The following is a 23,799-nucleotide window of genomic DNA, read 5'->3' as shown; positions in this document are numbered from 1 at the left end:
TGTAATGTGTTTGGAAATTAATACTATACAAAATAATTAAAATATACTATCCTATCTAATCTTTTCAGAATTTCTATAAATTAGTGGAGATATAATCAGATAATAGCAATCGACCTTACAAATATCAAATAGATTTGATAGTTATCAAACACATTTTTAAATATTTTATATCCAATTGCAAATCCCAGTTCCCCCATTGTAGTGGAAAATAACAGCAAGAAAATTAATTGTTGTTTTATATAAAAAAGAGTTGTGTGCATGGTTATCCAACCCAGTGTTCAGCTTCCATTTTCCCTCATAGGGGAACAAGTGAGGCCATCAGGACAGTAGTAGTAGTTTCAAGGGCACCTCTGTGAAGACAAAGGATGCCTTCTATCCTTTTCACTCCTGTCCATAATACAGGCAAGAAAATGGAATGGCAATAGTTGCTATTTTCTTCTATGGTACAGAAGCCATATGTTAAGGAGCAATAACAAAAGTCCAGGGTCCCTCAAACTTCCAAGCCAGTATGCAAATAACAGATACACAATTTGAAGACTTAAGGCTAACGTATCCATGAATAGGTTCAGGAAATCAAAATAACCACATGGTCTTTGGATTCGTAGACAATCTTTAAGAAAAATTTATGCCTCTACTCTTTTTTTTTGGTTCTTTTTTTCGGAGCTGGGGACCGAACCCAGGGCCTTGCGCTTCCTAGGCAAGCGCTCTACCACTGAGCTAAATCCCCAACCCCTATGCCTCTACTCTTAAAAATGGCTCTTCAGCAAAATTAATGAAACAGAAGACTGAAGGAGATGTTCCCTGTTTCCAACTTTTCTTCTTTTTGCTTGTATCTCTGCTAGACACAAGTAGCTACTTCTGCTGAGAATACATTCTATCTACCTGGATCTGGAACTACCTGGGTATTACATAGGAAACAAGAACAACTTTATCTTCCTTAGTTACGTGGTTAGCCTAATAAGCCTGTCTGTGAAGCTATACTATTGATACAAAAGGAAAAGAAATTCCCAGGAGCCCTTCTTTATTCCTCTAGAAAACACACATAGGTGGATGGAAGAGCTGGTCTTTATAAATTCTAAGCTTAAAGAGAAGAAGTTGAGGGTCAGAGAGGACATCAGCGCTTTGCTACCCCAGACCAATTAGGCCCTTAATGGTGATGATCGTCAGGAAAGAAGTTCATATTCTTACAGATGCTCAATAACTCACTCAGCTGTTGCCTCAGCCTCTAGCAAACTCGGATCCTTCCTACAGAGTGCGATGATGATGCAGATGTTATCATAGAAGGCGGCGAAGTGTATTGGCATCCAGCCTCTTTTCTCAGTAAGTGTGTAATCAGCTTTGAAACAAAGTAGACAGATGGTTGCTTCCAGTGAACAAGCTTGTGCAGCCAGGTGTAGAGGTGTTGGACCTGAGATGAACAACGATTGTTTAGTAGTCAAAGAGATAGCCCTCCTAAAATAAACAAACAATAAATGCGCATGCCTTTATGAGTCCAACCATGCAGCTTAGTGCTTTATAATATTTGAAAAGACTGAAAGTAAGCACAAAAACAATCATTTGGACAAGCTTGTATTACTTTGTTTAACGTGGAATGTCTGGAAAAATCATACCTTTTATGGACAAGAAATAACATGGGGAAATATATGTATTTGTATAAAATACATACACTTTTATTTTTGAAATATAATTATATTTAGTTGCTCAGGGTGGCCCTAAAACTTTAGGTATTCTTGCTAAAGGGTCTCAAGTAGCTGGTAAAGCAGGCCCGTGTCTTTAGGCTTCGGTGCCCAGTAATCTTTATATCACATCTTTGTCTGTAAAATATGAGCTGAATCTATGTGTTTAAAACCATTACTTAGCTGGCTCCATCTCCCATATTCTGGGTTGTGGATCCTGAGAGCCTTATAGCTGTTGACGACCCCTATTTGCTACATATGACTTCCTAGAAGTAATCACAGACTTCATTATTCATGGTTCTCGTTTGCAAGGCCGTATTGGTTGCCCCAGTTTCCTCTGCTCATTGCTAGGCAAATGCAGCACACGTTTGTGTACACGTGACCACTCTCAGGCTCTTGGTGGTACTGAACATGGAGTGTGGACACTCCAGTTCAGTGTGACTAGTCTGTGTGTCGCTTGTGGTTTGAACAATGGCATTGTGAGCAGCCTCAGGACCTGCCTACTGTCTGGGACCTCTAGCAAGCCGAAGCTTGTCCGTGGCAGAGTATGGGATCTTAACATCATGTGTGCTCTGGAGGAAGGATACACCTTATCACTCTACATTGTATTACCCTGAAGACCTTGGACAGAGCTTACAGAGAGACAGCAGTGTGTAATCTTTAGTATGTAACAGACAGTCCCACTAGGAGAAGGTATAGGAAGAGCAGGACAGCTGTCACTTATATTTACTGTGACTGAATCTTTGATAAACTCTTCTTTAAAAAACTTGCCACCAAACCAGATTAAGAGTTCTAAGAAGTTGGCTGGGATTGGAGGCCATTCATTGCATTATGAGAAAGTTTGAGACTGAAGGACAGTAAGAAAAAAGGATCAAAACATTTTTAAATACTAAATTTAAAAATTCTTGCTTCTGGGGTTGGGGATTTAGCTCAGTGGTAGAGCGCTTGCCTAGCAAGCGCAAGGCCCTGGGTTCGGTCCCCAGCTCCGAAAAAAAGAAAAGAAAAAAAAATTCTTGCTTCGTTTTCCAATTTCTAGTAAGGTGTGTATGATCACAAGACACAACAGACAGTCAGCTCTAATTACAAATACAATGCTCAGCAGAAAATTAACAGGCCTTTCAAAATTCAGTACAGAAGTGACAGTAGAAGGCAAACTGCTATGCTCCAAGTTGTAAGGTGGCCCAGAAGCAGAGCAGCATGACTATCAGCGGTGCCATCAAGCAGAACTTCTAACGTGACCAGCAGAAGGAAGGCTGATGATGAATTGCTAGAAGCTTGCTGTAGGCAAACATGAGCGCTGAAAAATCTGGGAGACCTGTCATAGGGGCTTCTGTCCAGTTCCTGCTAGTGGGACGCCCTGGAAGAAGATTGAAGGAGGAGAAACATAAGGTCATGGCTCCTTTGTGGAATACTCTCAGGTGTACTCTGTCCTTCACTGGAGTAGTACCTAGTCCCTCTCTGCCCTTGACAATATGGGCCTTGTAAAGTACTTGTTTGTTTGGTTTGGTTTGGTTTGTTTTTATGGAAGAATTCTTTAATTACCTAGTGTAGACTCTGAAGGTATATGGTAAATCTCTTACATGTGTAGAAAGGAAATGGAAATTTGAGGACAAAGATACTTTTGTGTTTTTATATTCAATGCTTATCTCAAAACATTGATCTCCACCAAATGTAATCATTCCTCAGAGCCCATACATCATTATCACCCCTAGAGGGCAGAGTGTCTAAATTATATTAACTTGTTCGTGGGAACAGGATGCTAGAGATTGAATTTAGGACCTTGCACATGCTGGGCAAGCACCATATAGCTGAGCTACATTCCCAGCTCTTAACTGCTTATGTACAAGCTTCCACAACCACTTTGGAAACTGAATTTATAAAACCAGTCTAGATGGTAGTAAATATTATAAACGAGGGATACCTAACTTATGAGTATTAATAAACATGGGCAGAAAAATTACACTTCAAATGAAAAATGAAACCTGGTTATTTTACATTTTATGCAATAAAACATTTGCGGGTTATATACTATAAAATGTTTTATTCTTTATTTTTTGATGAGGTAATGATTCATTTTCAAGACAGAATTTCATGCAGTCTAGGCTATCTCAAATTCACTATATAACTGAGAATGCTTAATCCCTGTTTCCTATCTATTTCTGTCTCCCATGTGCTGGAATTACAGGCTTGTAACACCACAGCCAGCAAAAGTTTTGGCACATACAATAATCTTTTAATATGTACACATACTTCACTTATGCCTTACCGTTTCTTTCTTTTTTCATATCCATTTTGGATGACTCTGTTTAAAGAGATAATTGACATAGAAACATGATTACCAATATATAGGAGAACAAGTGACAGGGTATCGATACAGAAAGCAGACTCACACCAGACAATGTGGAGTACAATTTCTAGCTGAAAACACCATCCCTTTCAAAAGCTAATCAAAACCTGCAGGTGGGAGGATGTGCTGATTTAACAGTAATATTACAAGCAGCTATTTACTTATTCATACTGTGAAATGTGCCTATTTATCAGCAGATAGAAATCTGAGAAAGACAAGGATGAATAGAACATTTTTAATTACCAAAATTTCTTTTCACATTTAAACGTGCTTAAAGGACAACTGCTACTCTCTGCATTTAAATCACCGAAGTCTGCTTTATATTAATTAGGCTTATGAGTACCGAACAAAGTTTGGAAACTGAGTAAAACCTTGGGTGAACATGATGAAGCGTCTCTGGTTGACGTTGAAGTTGGCGTTACACAGCTGACATATGATAGGGACCCGATTGTGCAGGGCAGCATGGTGGAAAATGGCGTAGCCTGCTTCATCAGAAACATTGATTGTGGAGCTTGAGGTTTTACGGCTAAATGTGTGGAAAACAGCAGACAAGCCTCTTTCAACAGCAGACTTCAGACCAAATGGGATACTCTAAAATTATTTAAAGGGTCAGCATTAGTTTTTTAAAGTAGTTATTTTTTAAATAAAAATACATCAAAGTTTTCTTTAAAGGGAAGAAAAGAACACATGGAATGTATCAAAAGAGTCACAAGTTCAATGTTTGCCATGTTACCACAGGGGACAAGTGAAGAGCTTCTCCCTGGACAATGCTAAAAGTCACAGAGCTACAAGGAGATATTGAGCATGGAAAATATATTTGGAGAGATCGTTTCCCTGTCTTTTAGAGTTAACTGTAGCTTCATCCCTGCAGACAATTTCAGCAAAATGGACAGATACTTTCGTGAAGTAGTTTAAAAGCAAATGCAGTCTTAAGGACAACTCAAGAAATTTTAGTCAGCTCAAGTTATATAGCTGGAGAGAATTCTTTCTTTAGTTCTCAGATAAAGGTAAAAATATTATGCTCTTTGAGAAAGTCTGATAGTTTAGGCTAGTTATCCAAGTTTTAAAACTATGGCTTTTTAAACAAATAAATGGGAAGTAAGTACCAGGGTAACCTTTGAAGTCTGTTAAATAGAGGGTGACTCCGGATGCCAGCTCTGTCTAGTCTGCCTGCCACGGTGAAGCTGGGTGCTGTTGCTTCCTGACTGTGTGACTCCTATTAACTCGCTGCACTCCACACTTCTCACTTGTATAGTAGATGTGATAACACTACAAGCAGTTCTGCAAAGGGGCTTTCCTATCTAGAGTAGTGCTTTAAACAGTAGACATCAGTGAATATTTGCCATTCAGATTAATCTCAATCCAGTTTATTACAATTTGTTTACTTTGCCAAAATTGTAAAATCTAGAACCGTAGTGATTTTCAGCTAATGAAACACGGAATCTTTATTTCGTACTGAAGAATTTGTTTAAGCATTAGTACATCCCCAGGACAGATGTAATGCTAGAACAGTTACAGGACCTCTTCCATTCTCAGGAGACAACAAAGCACCCTATTGAGACTTTGTCTGTCAAGCTCCAAGCTAATAGACTTCAGGTCCTAGGAGTTCTCTCCTGGAGAAGTGAATTCATTTAAAAGGTAGTGTTGGTGGTCAGAGGTGTTGCTCTCTACTCATTTCCCTGACTTTTGCCTGGGCATCAGAGACCTTGACTGAAAATTTACACAACCCCTGTTCTCAGAAGAGTACTAAAACTCTCTCCCTCTCCCTCTCTCTGTCTCTCTCTCTGTCTCTCTCTGTCTCTCTCTGTCTCTCTCTGTCTCTCTCTGTGTCTCTGTGTCTCTGTGTCTCTGTCTCTCTCTGTCTCTCTCTGTCTCTCTTTGTCTGTCTCTGTCTCTGTCTGTCTCTGTCTCTCTCTCTCTCTCTCTCTCTCTCTCTCTCTCTCTCTCTCTCTCTCTCTCTCCTGCCTTGTCTTGTGGGCCCTGATTTCCTCTGGTCAGAGCCGTGCCTCATACTGTCTGGTGTTAGGGCCTGAACTTTCTCAGAGCCCCTGCCATGTTATTGTCTGTCTGCCTGTCTGTCTGCCTGCCTGCTTGCCTGCTTGCTTGCTTGCCTGTCTGTCTGTCTGTCTGTCCATAGCCACCAATGACTCTTCTAGTAAACTCCATACCCCTAACAATCCATCTCAGCACCCTTCATTAACCTCACATCCTAGACCTTTCACCTCATGTAGAATAGGGGACATCAATTTATAATATCTAACTTCTTACACTTTTTGATAGTAAAATACCTTGCATTTCATAGCTTTTTTTAAACCAAATTTTTTCTTAAATTGCTCGTGTAGTTGAGCTTCAGTCAGTGGAAGCCTTTTCAATCTCAGATTATTCACAATTTCGTTTATGGCTCCCCACCATTGAGTCTTATAGAGTTGCTGGTAGAAAATTTCAAGTTCAAAATAGATCACATAGTAGCTATAAAAAATAAAGGAAAGGGGTGTGTTTTATAGTTGTGAATTAGTTTGCTGCTTATTTATATACTGTCAAAACTTGCTTATTCCATAATAATTACATAGGACTATAGTTTGAACTATACTTGATAGTATAAAAAAAGCATTATTATCAACTATTATTGAGATTTTTATCTGTATAATTATCCTTTTTAGTGACTATTTGGCTTGGTTATGTATTCTCATAACAGATTAGGAACACTGTCCTCAAGTCACTAGAAGCCTAGGTTCTAGAGAAAAGAGCTGTAGAAAGGGTCTTCCACCTCTGTTTTCCTTTCTCTTACTGTTTTAATCTAATTGTGTCCATAAATTGTTTTTCTGAGGGATAATCATCCTTAAGGCCAACCTGGAATAATGTTTTAGGTAATGGCTCCTTGCCTTTTACTGCATCTGTAGGCTAAAGAAATTCCCGCCCAATCCTGAGACACAGGCTGGAAGACTAACACAGGCCCTCTCTTTCTGGAGTAGAGCAGCAACACGCCATACAATTAGTCCGTTGCCTGCAGTGGCTTCTCACCACAGGAATGCTTGTGCTTCCCCAAGAGGAAGCACTGGTGACTCTTCTGGCAGGAGTGAAGACAATCTAAAGAGAAGCACTTTGTGAGACTGTGGGTCTCTACTACCCGAGAGAGGATTTGGCATGTACCCTGTGAGCGTCTCTCATCAGATGAGTGTGTGAGGTCCAGGGTCACTGTATACTAAGCTCTGGCACTAAGCACATGTAGGTGCTTTATATGTGGTTAGTGCCACAGATGGTCTGTACTTCAAAGTTAGTGGCTAGATATTTTAGCCAGGTAATCTTCATGCAAGTACTGTGTAGTGATGTACTACATGTCTTATTCAAACTTTAAGTGTGATTATCACCAGGGACTTTAGGGAAGCTCACTTGTTTTCATTAAGCAGACTTCTGGTCAGCTTCCCTACATCTACAGCAGTATCATGAAACTGGTATGTTCTTCTCCAAACCGGGTATTTTAGGACAATTAATCTGTTAGCTTCAATAATTATCATTGCTATAAATCAGCATTGTTCTAGTCTTAAGGACTTGCAGTTTGTTGAGTGTCTGATTGTAGTTCCATGCCTTTACTCTGTTGTGATGAGAAAACTCACACTGAACCTAAAGTGAGTCTAGGATCTAAATTTTCTAGCTATGACTCAGTGTAGTGACTGCTTCTTTAAATCAAGGAAAGCAAGAGACTTTGAAATACCCTGTTTCCAGTTGTTCTCATTATTCTCTGGTCCAGCACCAAGAGCCCTACATTATGATGAAAAAAGAAACAGACTGTCTAAAAGAAAAAGTTGTTTGAAATTATTGGAGTTTTAAGGTAGCACTACTTTGAAAACAGTTACTGGGAAAGGAACTCTTATTTCATTGGATCTGTCAAATCTAACTTATGCCATTTGCCAGGCGTGGTGAGAAGCCAATCTGAGAGAAGGCAGCACACACTCATCCAGAAGCAGGAGTTATCAAAGATGGCACTCGGAACTTATTGGGCACCCAGCAGGAGAAAGGAGGGAATCTGGGCAGGAAAGGAAGAAGCCAAGGGTTTTTCACTGTACTTGAGAATACTGGCCAATTGGCATACAGAACTCCAATTAGACATTATGCAGAGGTTGGCTTTTACACCGGATGAAGGTTCTCTAGTGCTTGATATGTGAACCTGGAAAATACTGATTAGGTGTTTGTGGTGTTTAGTTTCATTTCATGCTGTCTGGTCTAAAAACATGCTCATTTTGTATTTGTTTTTACTAGGTGTGTGTGTGCACGTGTGTTCAGAGGTTAAGTGTCTTCCTTTATATCTCTGTATCATGTTTTGAAGCAGAGTTTCTCACTGAACCTGAGGTTCACTAATTGGCAAATGTAGCCGGATGAATGGTGAGTCCCTGGGACCCTCCTATCTTTACCTCCTAGTTATGGGAGACTCCAGTGCTGTGCCTGGAGTGTTTATGTGATGCAAGAGACCAGATCTCAGATCCTCATGTGTGTTCAGCAAGCACTTTAACTAATGTGCTACCACCCAGAACCTACTATAGTTTTCAAAACTTGAAAACTCATATCTACCTACAATTCACCAACTTATTCCCCATTGCTGCTCATTAGTCAGACACTAGAGAAACAACTGCCCAATGACATCACATTGCAGTGGTTGAATCTCTTACAGGGCAATAACAAGATGCACTCACTAACTTAACTATTGCACCTAGGACACCCTCTCACGAATCTAGCTCTCCTCACTGCTTTCATGCACTTTCAGAATCACCGCTGTTCCAGAAGCCTGATAGAAGCTGAGAAGTAGAATTTCATTCATAGATGTCTCCAGGATAGTGTGCACTCTGGCAACGACTGTCTATGGAATATTCAGTAGATGCTGAATCTTTGAACAAGACCTTCCTTTTCCAAAGAGACAACAAACAACTTAAGGCAGAAGGTATTTCCATGGAGTCTGCCTATGAGTAAGAGGCCACCTTCACACGGGTCCTCAAACATGTCTCCATCTTCACCCTGCTCTTTCTCCTTCAGAAACATGGTCACATGGTAGCTGACTTCATCTTTAGCAGACGATACTCAATCGATTGAACACATTTAATTCTTTGTCTTCACAGACCTTTTGCCTCATTTTCTGTTCTCCCCATCCCCAGTGTATATGATTATTTTTACCTCTTCCTGTTTCATTAACTTTCCCTCAATTTACCCTTTAACTTGCTGCAAATAGTCTCCATTGCTCATAGTCTCATTGGAATTCTCTTACCAAATCAAAACTAACTTTAGAGGCAGCTCTTCACTCTAAAATAGTTGTCATTTTCTGTTGTATCTGACACTTTTATTATATTTATTCTTACACAAACATCCCATTTGACTGCTACTCTGTCTCAGTCTCTGTTCCCTACTTGCGTGCTATACCATCTCAGTCTTCTTTGTTCGCTCTCTCTCCCATGTTTCTTTCCCTACTCCATTTTTGAAATTTCTGTTCTCCAGAATTTCAGACTTGGCCCTATTCTCTCAACTGTCTCCATCTACTAATGGAAACAAAAGAGTGGAAACAAAAGAGCAAACAAACCTTTTTCTCTGAGCTGTATAATTCATGTTTTAAAATTTCAGTATCCATGGTGAAATATAGGTACACGGTACATGGAAGGCTCTAGAAGCACTGAAGGAACTACACCATTTAGAAGATGAAAGACATAGCAAGGTCTGGCATAGAGGATTTGGAACTGTTAATATAAGGAAATGAAATGGTGTGTGCTTTGTCCACTCCTTTCAACAGCCCCTCATAATCTAGTCCTCACCTCCATGCCTACCTAAGTGTGCTCACTGTAAGTCCAAGCTCTAAGGATATTTGTGGGTTGTATCAAAGTGTGTGAAGTAATAACTTTACTATGCTTTCAGTCTGTCATTTACAACATCATACCGGTTCTAGGATTGCCATTCTCAGATTTTAAGCTAGCTTTTGCTTTTTGCTGCTTTCTTGTTTTCGGCTAACATTCAACAATCCGTGGCTGGTATGAATGGAAAGCGCCTCACCTCTTTCCATAAAACTCCATGACTGGTACTGAGTAAAATTCTTTGTATCCTGAATCCTCTGTAAAGGTATTAGCAGCACATGCCCATATTTTTTTGGCGTTGTTCTAAAATAAAAATCACATATTAAAAAAAAATCCTTAAGCGAACTCTACAATTCTAAGATTCTTTATCTGAAATGTTTTATGTGCAAATGAAAAAATGCCCCAGAGAAATCTGATAATTGCATGTATCCCACTCCTAGTCTGAGAATAAATATAATAAATATAACAAGTAAGGCGCTGATGTATGTGATGCAATCAGCTTCCTGGGTTATCAAACTTAAGGCTGTCTTTTTTCTTATCATAATCTTTGAGAAATAAAGATAGATTAGCATAGTGTTCAGGAATTTATTTATTTTTTCCCCTTTTTTAATTAATAAAGTCTCTCTGATGTGCCTGGTTGACTTTGAATTCATGATTCTCATGCCCTTGGGATCTCAGGTATGCCACCATGATCAGCCATGTGTTCAGGATGTCTACTGTATGCTTTAACTGTCCGAGGACAAAGATTGCTCATTTGAAATCTGTAAACTCTGTGATGAAAGTAGCTGTATTGGGTTTATTTATCAGTTTATTCTTCAACACAGCTGCTTAGAGGTGGCTGCATTTAATTCTTGTTTGTTTCAGGAATGTGTAAACAGAGAGTGGCCTGTGAGAATGGCTGTCTAGAGACTTACAAGGTGCCTGTACCAATAGAAGCTCTTTCTCAGTGAAAACTTATAAAAACAGCTGAAACAACAGAACATCTCAGAAATACTAATGATCCAAAGACCTTAAAGTCGTCCAGAGCGTTCTCTACTGGGCTCGTGCTGATGTCAAATTCAATCCCTCCGTGCACATGGAAGTACTGATGTTCCTTGTAATCGAAGTTCTGGCACTTAAAGTTCCGTCCGTACATAAATGGAGGCAGCTCTCTCTCCGTCTTGACCTTGTCGTCTCCAGAAATAAAAACAATTATTTGAATTTAAAATGTGGAAAACACATAGATGATTGCATTTTAGATATCTGATTATCATTCATGTAAATAAATATAGAATTCCATAAGAAATTAAAACTTGGCAATTACTGACTATAAAATTATTTACACTCTCTCTACAAAGACACACACACACACACACACATACACACACATACACACACATACACACACATACACACACACACACATACACACACACACACACATACACACACATACACACACACACACACACACACACACACACACACACACACACACACACACACTTGTGGCACTAGAGACTATACTCAGGACCTTGCATACAAAAGTGGTCAATCACTGAGCTCTATTCCGGGCCCCTTTATTTCTCACTATGAGCCGTCTTTCACTCTGTCACCTATGATAGCCTTGATCTCACGTTAGACTTGAATTTGTGATCTTTTTGCCTCTCTCTTGAGTAGCTGGGACTACAGGCCTATGTCAACAGGTCCAGTAACAAATACATAAATAAATAAGTAAATACATGCCTAAGTATTTAACTTTTAACAATAAAATAAATTTGTTTAATGAATCTTAATGTGGTTTTACTATATAAACATTTAAAAAGCATTGTCAAAATATTCTGGTTGACATCTATGAGTAAACATTAACATATAATTCCTCAATTATTGGAAATCAAATTCTATGTTTTTGATAACTTTTATTTAAACAATGACAACAAAATCTCTCTTGAGGTACTTTAGGCAAAAGATACTATAAAGAATTAAGGAGGTATTTCTCTGCTATCTTAGTCAGTGTTCTATTGTACAGAGACATCATGACCACAGCAACTCTTAAAAAAGGCAGCATTTATTTAATTGGAGCTGGCTTACAGTCTCAGAGTTTTGTTCACTTCTGGAAGCACAAGGTACATAGTCTGACCTGGCAGAGGAAAAGTAGATGAGAGTTCTATATCCACATCCACAAGCATTAGGAAGAAAGCAACACTGGGCCTGGTTTGAACTTTTGAAACCCCAAAGCCAACCCCAACGACACACTTCCTCCAACAATGCCACCTAATCCCTCCTAATATTCCTAATCAAGTAGTGCCACTCACTGATGACCATACACTTGAGTACCTGAGCCTTATTCAAACCACCACACCATGTGATAAAACTAATCAGCTCCTATTACTAGGAAACAATGAGAACATACACACTACTTATTTGAAAAATAATTTTCTAAAATCCCAGCAAACATAAGATCTATTTTTGCTTATCCTCTTACCTGAAAAGGGTGGAAGTAGACTATTTAAATATGGAACTTTCATCTTCTTTTTTAAACTGAGTAAAAATGGAATCAGGAAACATATTAACTTCAGATAGCCTATCCCTCTTCTGATTTCTTTTTTTTTCTCGAAGTGCTTTTGAATAACTTTTTTTTGAAGAGAGAGTCTTTGTTGTAGCCTCTGGTAAGTACAAATGTCAAGGTAATCCTGGTTGTACTTTATAGCATTAGTAAGCCAATAGGCTGTCTCAAATATAAAGATGTTTTCATGCTGCTGAATATGTGTGGTACTGAACGTCAGCTTCATCATCATACCCTCAGCATATTTCATGAACATAGCCTTTTCTTCAGGGCTATTGGGTTCATATGTTGGATCTTCATTCATGTCTTCATCATAGATCCCCTCAAAGTCTGGGTCATTTGTAATATCAACCAAACCTTCACAGTAAGAAAAAAATTAGGTAATAAGAGACAAGATAAGGAAAGGTCCCATGAAATTTTCTGGGCAAGACACAGTTCTTGTAATCATGAACTCTAGCTGTGGCTCCCTCTACTAGGTTGACCCAGAACTGACACCACCCCTGCAAGCAGTCAGTCAGACATGAGAAGCTTGGGATGACCTACTTCTTTTTAACTGCCAAATTCATAGCTAAGGGTACATTTATGGAAAGGAGCTTCATGGCTTTCAGTTGTGTGCCCTCTGCTGATTCTACCCAGCTCCAGTTGTTAAATAAAAGACCTTGGTTAAACAAAGTGGATCACAAAGTAAAAACAAAACTTATAAATCTTGGAAAGAACATAGTAAAGAAGGGGCTATTAATAGGATGAGAGTGAGTTAAAGTTTAGGGAAAAAATGCAAAAAATGCAAGAGCATCATATATAAGGAACAGGTTGTATTCAACACTAGGCCTATCCACACATCCTATGTGCTTTGCCAGCTAGTGAGTCCCCCAGGAACCCCTTTGTCTACATCATTCCAAACCTCAATCTGATTCCTACTTGCACAGCCTAGGTTCTGGCCCAACCTGACAGTTCCCTAACCCCTTACCTTCTCTCATGGCCCACAATCTTCAGGCCTCCACTCAACTGAACTGCCTGTGTGCTGGCCTAACCTGGTGAATTCCCAATACCTCAGCCCATCCATGTCATCTCATACTCCTAAGCATATCTAAGGTACTGTACCTTGTACATAAGTTCAAAGAGATGTAGCTATTGTCCCATTTGTGCATGTGCTTGGTTACCACTGACGTGGAATTAGCCCCATTCTACCAAATTGAAATCAAAACTACCCAGAGGGTTTGGATTACTATTTCCTACTCTCATCTGATCTAAAACCAACCAAACTTGGGCAACAACAGAGAGAAAACCAAGCTACAACTTAACAGAGGCAGCCTAAAATCTCACATCAGACATACAACCATAAAAAGAATTTTACATGTCAAGATCACATCACAAAAATAAACACTGTATGAAAGGCCAATACAGTATGTCTTTCCCAAGACCCACCCAACCCTATAGAAATGTTTTCTAATGAAAATTATCCAAATTAACCCTCAGGACATAGAATTTGAAAGAAAAATCTTAACCATGACCAAAGAATTTGAGTTTAAGGAGGACACAAATACCTCAATGAACTTAAAGAGGATAGGAATAAACTCCTGAACCATGTCCAAGAAAGCAAAAATACATTAATGAATGAGATAAACAATGAAAATTCAAACTCTAAAAACTCAATTCAGTAATGAAAAAAATTGGAAATACTGAAAAAAAAAATCAAGCCAAAATGAAGATAGACTAAAAATTTTCAACAATGCCACTTAAAAAGAAGAAAGACTTTCCAGTATAATGGATTAAGTAGGAAATATAATATCAGGACTAAAAGATAAAGCAGAGGAAACATACCCCAACCCAACCACAATCCCAACCCTAAACCTAAACCCAATCCTAATAAAGAATATGAAAACTTTTTTTTAATTTAGAGAATACTTTATTAGTTTTTGTAATCAAACCCACGTAGATAAGACCTTACATTTTTAATACAGTGTGTTACCCCTGTACAAATGGAAAAAACTTAAGTTCAACATTTCTAGACCAATATGGCTGTTAATTTCTGTACAGTGCCAACTCAACACTGTAAACGGGGATACTTTTTTCCAAAGTTGACAGCACAGCTAAAGTTTCAAAAAATTCAAATTATATATCTGTATATATATATATATATTTATATTTATATAAAAAGACCAATAATAGCAGTGTGTTATGCATCAACAGCAGCAACAGCTTTTCCAGGTTCTGCAGTCATCTGAACAAAACTGTAGAGACATCCAGCACACTCTATTAAAAAAAAAAAAAGTAAAAAAACAAAACCCGAGAAAACAGCACAGTTCTGTTACTCTTGTGGTACCTGGCACCATTTTTTTTAAATTAGCTTCTCAATCATCATCTGGAAAGAAAACATTCTGAGCAACATCATTAAAAACAGATCTGATAAAGCACGGTCACTACTACGTATCATAAAGCAGGTACAAGCTATTTTACATCCACAGAGGTATGATACAGTACTGTCCTACATCTATAATACTAGAGGATACAATTTAAAAGGCATTATTTGAGACTTGATTCTACTTTTCCAGCAGAGGGCCCAAAGGATGGTGTGACACAGCTTTGTAAAGAAACATACTCTAGACAGGATTTCCTTTCACTAGTGGCACACTTCTAAGGATTCATTCTCTCCATGAATGTCAGCTAAAACCGTTATTAAAAAATGAAATATCCCTAGAACAAAACCGTATAACCACCGGATTCACATGAAGATGACCTAGTGGAGACAAGCTGGACCTCACCTTACCAACAAGCTATCAAATCTGTTATGTTTAAACAGTGAGACCTCCAAGGAAGGAGATGCCAAGTAGTGCTTCAAAGCTTCGGACCACAATCAAACACAGCATCCTTTTCAACAGAAGCAGAAGCTCATCTGAATATGCTCAAGGATGCTGACATCAACATTTAATCATCTCCTCACTCATCCAGGAAGAAGGGGAGATCAGTTACTACTGTACTTTATTGTGTTCAACCAAATCACCATATTACAAAAATAGCAAGCTGCCATAATAAAAAATAAGGCTCCTCTATCCAGCACCAGATAGCATCATTTTACTTTCAAGCCTAGAAGTTGCACACTGGTATATAAACCAACCGAAGATGAGGATTGAGAGTTCATCTTGGTGGATTTTTCCTTTGATGAATATGAAGTGTCCTTCCTTATCTTTTTTGATGACTTTTAATTGAAAATTGATTTTATTTGATATTAGAATGGCTACTCCAGCTTGCTTCTTCTGACCATTTGCTGTTTTCCAGCCTTTCACTCTGAGGTAGTGTCTGTCTTTGTCTCTGAGGTGTGTTTCCTGTAGGCAGCAGAATGCAGGGTCCTCATTGCGTATCCAGTTTGTTAATCTATGTCTTTTTATTGGGGAGTTGAGGCCATTGATGTTGAGAGATATTAAGGAATAGTGATTATTGCTTCCTGTTATATTCATATTTGGATGTGAGGTTATGTTTGTGTGCTTTTCTTCTCTTTGTTTTGTTGCCAAGATGATTAGTTTCTTCCTTCTTCTAGGGTATAGCTTGCCTCCTTATGTTGGGCTTTACCCTTTATTATCCTTTGTAGTGCTGGATTTGTAGAAAGATATTGTGTAAATTTGGTTTTGTCATGGAATATCTTGGTTTCTCCATCTATGTTAATTGAGAGTTTTGCAGGATACAGTAACCTGGGCTGGCATTTTGTTCTCTTAGGGTCTGTATGACATCTGTCCAGGATCTTCTGGCCTTCATAGTTTCTGGCGAAAAGTCTGGTGTGATTCTGATAGGTCTGCCTTTATATGTTACTTGACTTTTTTCCCTTACTGCTTTTAATATTCTTTCTTTATTTTGTGCGTTTGGTGTTTTGACAATTATGTGACGGGAGGTGTTTCTTTTCTGGTCCAATCTATTTGGAGTTCTGTAGGCTTCTTGTATGCCTATGGGTATCTCTTTTTTTAGGTTAGGGAAGTTTTCACCAATCTAGCGTTACCAAGAACACAGGAATACTAGAGGAAGGGATATGTATAGCTGAAAAACATAGAAAGCAAACAATATGACTAAAATTACTGAAAGACAAACTATGAGTGAGAACGCAAACAGCAAAACAAAATAAACAAATAAAATACCCATAGGGAAAGGCCTGCTACCAACATGCACCTTTCCTTTTATTCTCCCAGATTTCTTCTTTTGTTTTCATTTTTTTTCATCTTTATTAACTTGGGTATTTCTTATTTACATTTCGATTGTTATTCCCCTTCCCGGTTTCTAGTCCAACATCCCCCTAACCCCTCCTCTCCCCTTCTCTATGGGTGTTGCCCTCCCCATCCTCCCCCCATTATCGCCCTCCCCCCAACAATCACATTCACTGGTGGTTCAGTCTTTGCAGGACCAAGGGCTTCCCTTTGCACTGGTGCTCTTACTATTCATTGCTACCTATGAGGTCAGAGTCCAGGGTCAGTCCATGTATAGTCTTTAGGTAGTGGCTTAGTCCCTGGAAGCTCTGGTTGCTTGGCATTGTTGTACATATGGGGTCTCGAGCCCCTTCAAGCTCTTACAGTTCTTTCTCTGATTCCTTCAACGGGGGTCCTATTCTCAGTTCAGTGGTTTGCTGCTGGCATTCGCCTCTGTATTTGCTGTATTCTGGCTGTGTCTCTCAGGAGCGATCTACATCCGGCTCCTGTCGGTCTGCACTTCTTTCCTTCATCCATCTTGTCTAATTGGGTGGCTGTATATGTATGGGCCACATGTGGGGCAGGCTCTGAATGGGTGTTCCTTCAGTCTCTGTTTTAATCTTTGCCTCTCTCTTCCCTGCCAAGGGTATTCTTGTTCTCCTTTTAAAGAAGGAGTGAAGCATTCACATTTTGATCATCCGTCTTGAGTTTCATTTGTTCTAGGCATCTAGGGTAATTCAAGCATTTGGGCTAATAGCCACTTATCAATGAGTGCATATCATGTATGTCTTTCTGTGATTGGGTTACCTCACTCAGGATGATATTTTCCAGTTCCAACCATTTGCCTACGAATTTCATAAACTCGTTGTTTTTGATAGCTGAGTAATATTCCATTGTGTAGATGTACCACATTTTCTGTATCCATTCCTCTGTTGAAGGACATCTGGGTTCTTTCCAGCTTCTGGCTATTATAAATAAGGCTGCGATGAACATAGTGGAGCACGTGTCTTTTTTATATGTTGGAGCATCTTTTGGGTATATGCCCAAGAGAGGTATAGCTGAATCCTCAGGCAGTTCAATGTCCAATTTTCTGAGGAACCTCCAGACTGATTTCCAGAATGGTTGTACCAGTCTGCAATCCCACCAACAATGGAGGAGTGTTCCTCCTTCTCCACATCCTCACCAGCATCTGCTGTCACCTGAGGTTTTGATCTTAGCCATTGTGACTGGTGTGAGGTGAAATCTCAGGGTTGTTTTGATTTGCATTTCCCTTATGACTAAAGATGTTGAACATTTCTTTAGGTGTTTCTCAGCCATTCGTCATTCCTCAGCTGTGAATTCTTTGTTTAGCTCTGAACCCCATTTTTTAATAGGGTTATTTGTCTCCCTGCGGTCTAACTTCTTGAGTTCTTTGTATATTTTGGATATAAGGCCTCTATCTGTTGTAGGATTGGTAAAGATCTTTTCCCAATCTGTTGGTTGCCATTTTGTCCTAACCACAGTGTCCTTTGCCTTACAGAAGCTTTGCAGTTTTATGAGATCCCATTTGTCGATTCTTGATCTTAGAGCATAAGCCATTGGTGTTTTGTTCAGGAAATTTTTTCCAGTGCCCATGTGTTCCAGATGCTTCCCTAGTTTTTCTTCTATTAGTTTGAGTGTGTCTGGTTTGATGTGGAGGTCCTTGATCCACTTGGACTTAAGCTTTGTACAGGGTGATAAGCATGGATCGATCTGCATTCTTCTACATGTTGCCCTCCAGTTGAACCAGCACCATTTGCTGAAAATGCTATCTTTTTCCATTGGATGGTTTTGGCTCCTTTGTCAAAAATCAAGTGACCATCAAGTGAAGACCATTTCTGGGTCTTCAATTCTATTCCATTTGTCTATCTGTCTGTCTCTGTACCAATACCATGCAGTTTTTATCACTATTGCTCTGTAATACTGCTTGAGTTCAGGGATAGTGTTTCCCCCTGAAGTCCTTTTATTGTTGAGGATAGTTTTAGCTATCCTGGGGTTTTTGTTATTCCAGATGAATTAGCAAATTGTTCTGTCTAACTCTTTGAAGAATTGGATTGGTATTTTGATGGGGATTGCATTGAATCTGTAGTTCGCTTTTGGTAAAATGGCCATTTTTACTATATTAATCCTGCTAATCCATGAGCATGGGAGATCTTTCCATCTTCTGAGATCTTCAATTTCTTTCTTCAGAGGCTTGAAGCTCTTATCATACAGATATTTCACTTGCTTGGTTAAAGTCACACCAAGGTATTTTATATTATTTGGGACTATTATGAAGGGTGTCGTTTCCCTAATTTCCTTCTCGGCTTGTTTCTCTTTTGTGTAGAGGAAGGCTACTGATTTATTTGAGTTAATTTTATCCCCAGCCATTTTGCTGAAGGTGTTTATCAGGTTTAGTAGTTCTCTGGTGGAACTTTTGGGATCACTTAAATATACTATCATATCATCTGCAAATAGTGATATTTTGACTTCTTCTTTTCCAATCTGTATCCCTTTGAACTCCTTTTGTTGTCTTAATGCTCTGGCTAGAACTTCAAGAACTATATTGAATAAGTAGGGAGAGAGTGGGCAGCCTTGTCTAGTCCCTGATTTTAGTGGGATTGCTTCAAGTTTCTCTCCATTTAGTTTAATATTAGCTACTGGTTTGCTGTATATGGCTTTTACTGTGTTTAGGTATGGGCCTTGAATTCCTATTCTTTCCAGGACTTTTATTATGAAGGGGTGTTGAATTTTATCAAATGCTTTTTCAGCATCTAATGAGATGATCATGTGGTTTTTTTTCTTAGAGTTTGTTTATGATCATGTGGTTTTTTTTCTTAGAGTTTGTTTACATAGTGGATTACCTTGTTGGATTTCTGCATATTGACTCATTCTTGCATACCTGGGATGAAGCCTATTTGATCATGATGGATGATCATTTAAATGTAGCTAATCAAACTACCAGTGAACTCCTAAACCTGATAAAAAACTTCAGCAAAGTGTCGGGGTATAAAATTAACTCAAACAAATCAGTGCAACTGACCATTATCTCTAATGAACATAAATTCAAACATCTTTAATAAAATACTTGCAAACTGAATACAAGCATACACCAGAAAAGTCACCCACCATTTATCAGGTTGATTTTATCCTAGGGACACAGGGATGGTTCAACACATGTAAGTAAATAAATATAATAAATAATACTGTCTTAGTTAGGTTTTACTGATGTGAACAGTCACTATGATCGAGGCAATTTGTATAAAGGACAATATTTAATTGGGTCTAGTTTACAAGTTCAGAGATTCAGTCCACTAGCATTAAGGCAGGAGCATGGCAGCATCTAGGCAGGCATGGTGCTAGAGAGGAACTGAGAGGTCTACATCTTATTCTGAAGACAAACAGAAGACCAGCTTTCAGGCAGCTAAGGACGAGGGTCTTTAAGCCTACACTCACAGTGATGTACTTCCTCCCACAAGGCTACAGCTGTCAATAGAGCTACTATTCTCTGAGCCAAGCATGTACAAACCATCTCACATATAAGTGGACTTAAATTTAAAAATCCATGTTTGATGATACAGGAAAAAGTCTTTGAAAATCACTATCTTATAAAAAAGCAATTTACAGATTCAGTAAAATCCCGATCAAAGACCCCATGATAATCTTCACAGAAATAGGAAAAAATTCTAAAATTCATATGGAATCACAACAGATCCTAGAGAGCTAAAGAAATGTTGAGTGAAAAGAGCAATGTCGGAATTATTACCATTCCTGATTTTAAGCTGGAAGTAGCAATAAAAAACAGAATGTTCTTGACACAAAAATAGATATGAAGATCAATGGAAGAAAATAGGAAATCCAAACATATATGCACATAGCTACAGCCATCTGATATTTGAGAAATTTCAACCAAAATATACATTGGTTGAAAGATAGTATCTTCAACAAGTGCTGGTGGGGAAACCGAGTGCACATATGTAGAAGGATGGAATTAGACCTATATCTATTACCCTGCACAAAAAGTTAGCTCTAGGTGGGTCAAAGACATCAATGCAGAATCTGGAATGCTGAAACTACTAGAAGAAAATATAGGAAATGCCCTACATGATATATTTGCAGAAGAGAACTCTTTATAGGTCTCTGTGTAAACCTGTTGGGAGATTAATATCCAGAAAATACAAAGAACTTGGAATTCAAGAAAACAAATTACCCATTTGGAAATAGTCTATGAATCTGAACAGAGTTCTCAAAAGAGGAAATGAAATATAGCTAAGAAATATCTTTTAAAGTGTTCAACCTTGTTAACAATCACAGATTACCCCAGTCACAATGAATGAATGGCCAAATTCATGAAAACAACTGACAACAAAGGCTGGTAAAATCCAGGGAAAGGGAATTCTGCTCATTCACTCCCATTGGAATTGAAAACTGGGACAGCCACCGCAGAAGTAAATGTGGAGAATTCTTAAAAAATTAAAAGTTAATCTATCATATGGCCCAGCTTGTAGTACTCAAAGGACTCAGTAGCCTACTCTAGAGATGCTCAACCATGTTTATTGCTACTTTATTCACAGTAGCTAGGATGTGGTAACAACCTAAATGTCCTTCAACTGGTGAATGGATAGTAAAAAGTGTGATACATATGTTACAATAATGTTCTGTTCAGCTGTAAAGAAAAATGAAATTTACAGATAAATAAGTGGAACTGGTAAATATTGTGTGTGGGTAACCCAGATACAGAAAACAAGGCCATATATTCTGTCTTATTTGTAGTTCCTAGCTCCAAAAATTTAGATCTAAGTATATAACCTGAAGTACTAGTAGAAGCCAAGAAGGTAGAAAAACATTGTTGTAAGGCCAGGGTGAGGGTGGAGGTGGGGTTCCAGAGAGGACGATAGTAGCGGACAGGTATAATGGGGTGACTCTTAATTGAAAAGGGGAAAGATAGAAACTCTAAGAATGATTTTTAAAAGCCACAGGGCAACATATTTTGTAAGCTTACAATAATTATATATAGATATATAGATTGTGTACTTATATGTGTGGGAATATATATATATGTGTCCTTTTTAACTGAGCTATACTACATAAGATGGCAATACTTCCTCCTAATAATCATGCTCAGTCACCATAAGATGTATGCACATAAGCAGGATGAACAGGGTCTGTGCAGGTTCAAACCAGATAGGGTCCCACCTCTGAGAGGGGGAAGTGGAATACGGGTTCTATCCCATATCTATAATTGGTATTTGCTTGCAAAGAATAAATTAAATTTTCTACAATGGCATCTCACTGAATATACCTACCAGACGTCAGAGAAGGCCACATGCCCAGCAGTAGATGGCCAACAAAAATGAACTCAATGGTATTTGTGTGTGTGTGTGTGTGTGTGTGTGTGTGTGTGTGTGTGTGTGTGTGTTTTAATCATGTTGCTTCCTTTGGGCACTTTTTGTCTTATTGATCTTTTACTTTTATATTATGGTTTCTTATTTAACATTGTGTGTGTGTGTGTGAGAGAGAGAGAGAGAGAGAGAGAGAGAGAGAGAGAGAAGGCAAGTTTCTAAGTTTCTTTCATCTGTTTGTTTGCCTGTTTGTTTTTTAAAGAGAGCAAGAAAAAGGATAGAGTTGGGAAGGTGGGGACAATTTGGAAAGAGTTGGAGGAGGGGAAAAGTGTGATCAAAAATTATTTTATGAAAAAGGTCTTACCTGCTGAACTAAACTCAGAATATATGTTTTTAGTTGTTTGAGGCTTCCCATCTTGATCAATGTCCATGATTGTGCGCCACAATTCAGAGAACCTGGCTCGTTTCTCTCTGGGCATGTATATTCCATGCCACAGTGCTTTTAGCATATAGTCAATATGGATCAAAATTTGTCCAACTCTGGTATCATAATAAGCTGGAGGTAATTGACAAGAAGAACTCTGATCAAAATTGGCTTCTAAACTGATTGAAGGAATTTGATTTAAGCAATAAATTCCAATGGCCAACTCCCTTAAGATCTGATGGACTTCCCTGTAGTCTAACTGGGTAGTAGGGTCCACAGGAGTCAATAGGACGGCAGTGGAGAAGCCTACATTATTTATTTGACTCATGAGTCCACACGGGATGTCTAGTTGAGAACGAACATCATCCTTGGCAGCCAGCCAGCTGACTAGTGCTGTTGTTAATAATTCTTGCACTTCACTTCGTTCATATTTTTCAAAAAAAGCAGAGGCATTTCGTTGCACTGCTAAGTTTTCCAGGAAGGTTTCTTCATCTTGTCCTTGATCAAATCTAACTATTCCTTTTTTTACTATTCTTAACATTTCCAATTAAATCTAGCTTGTTCTTTTTGAAGTTTCTGCAACAAAGGAAAAGACAATAATATTTACCATGGCAATAAAGTTGGATTTTTAAAAATAAATATGTACCTTTTATCTTTCTAAAGTTAGTTAATATTTTCATGGAGAATCTGTACTTTCTACAGCCTCCAATTAATTGAATCACAAGTAATTTAATTTTAATTCTTAAGTTTGTAAAATCTTTAGCATCAATCATGTTAAATTACTTGAAAAGTTCTGCTTTTTATTCAAAAGTTACTGAGAAATCCTGTGCTTTACAAAATTCTGCCAACAGCTGACCACACATAGTTGTTTCATAAGATTATATATAACATCTTAGTTTGTGTAAGAATACTCTACAGTGTTTATACAACAAGGAAATAGCTCCACCCTCTTCCCATCTGTCCCAATTAAGTTTCTATTTGCTGTGATAAATGCCATAACAAAAGGAACTTGTGGAGGAAAGAGTTTATTTGGTTTCCAGGCCACAGAGCCCATCATCTGTGGGAAGCCAGGGCAGAGATCAGTAAGAAATTGATTACTGGCTTGCTACTTCAGGCTTTCTCACTTTGCTTTTTTTATACACCGATAACCATCTGACCAGTGATAATGCCACCCACAGGAAGCTTGGGCCTGTTTACATCCATCATCAATCAAAAAAATGTCCCACGGAATTGTCTACAGGACAATATGTTGATTTGGTTGCTTGAGATTTTTCTTAAATGACCTAAACTCGTGTCACTTGGTAAAAAAACTAAACAGAACTTCATCATTAAATGGCATGTGGCTGTATTTTAGAAAAACATCATGTTTGTACACAAGAAGCCTTGTACTTTTTCATTGTAAATATTTTTAACTACCTCCTCCTCTCTTTTCTGCCTTCTTACTCCTTTCTTACATATTGCACTTTCCTTG

General features: G+C 38.4%; 1 protein-coding gene across 6 annotated transcripts in view; it reads right to left on the bottom strand.

Moving 5' to 3' along the window:
• Ankar (ankyrin and armadillo repeat containing) overlaps positions 1-23,799 on the bottom strand; it is a 76,041-nt gene that overhangs the window by 51,431 nt on the left and 811 nt on the right. For all 6 annotated transcript variants that reach the window (XR_005489135.2, XR_005489134.2, XM_039084559.2 and 3 more), the window contains exons 2-9: positions 22,269-22,904; positions 12,316-12,753; positions 10,861-11,024; positions 10,051-10,154; positions 6,312-6,492; positions 4,395-4,614; positions 3,943-3,978; positions 1,207-1,408 (exon numbers count right to left, since the gene is read on the bottom strand). Coding sequence is in view for 4 of the 6 variants with exons in the window: in XM_039084559.2 (XP_038940487.1) it covers positions 1,207-1,408; positions 3,943-3,978; positions 4,395-4,614; positions 6,312-6,492; positions 10,051-10,154; positions 10,861-11,024; positions 12,316-12,753; positions 22,269-22,869 (1,946 nt within the window). In the remaining 2 variants the exon portion in view is untranslated. The remainder of the gene's footprint in view (positions 1-1,206; positions 1,409-3,942; positions 3,979-4,394; positions 4,615-6,311; positions 6,493-10,050; positions 10,155-10,860; positions 11,025-12,315; positions 12,754-22,268; positions 22,905-23,799) is intronic.

Source organism: Rattus norvegicus, chromosome 9 (assembly GCF_036323735.1).
Source record: "Rattus norvegicus strain BN/NHsdMcwi chromosome 9, GRCr8, whole genome shotgun sequence".
In the NCBI taxonomy this organism is placed as follows: Eukaryota; Metazoa; Chordata; class Mammalia; order Rodentia; family Muridae; genus Rattus; species Rattus norvegicus.
This window is presented reverse-complemented; position numbering and strand designations above follow the sequence as displayed.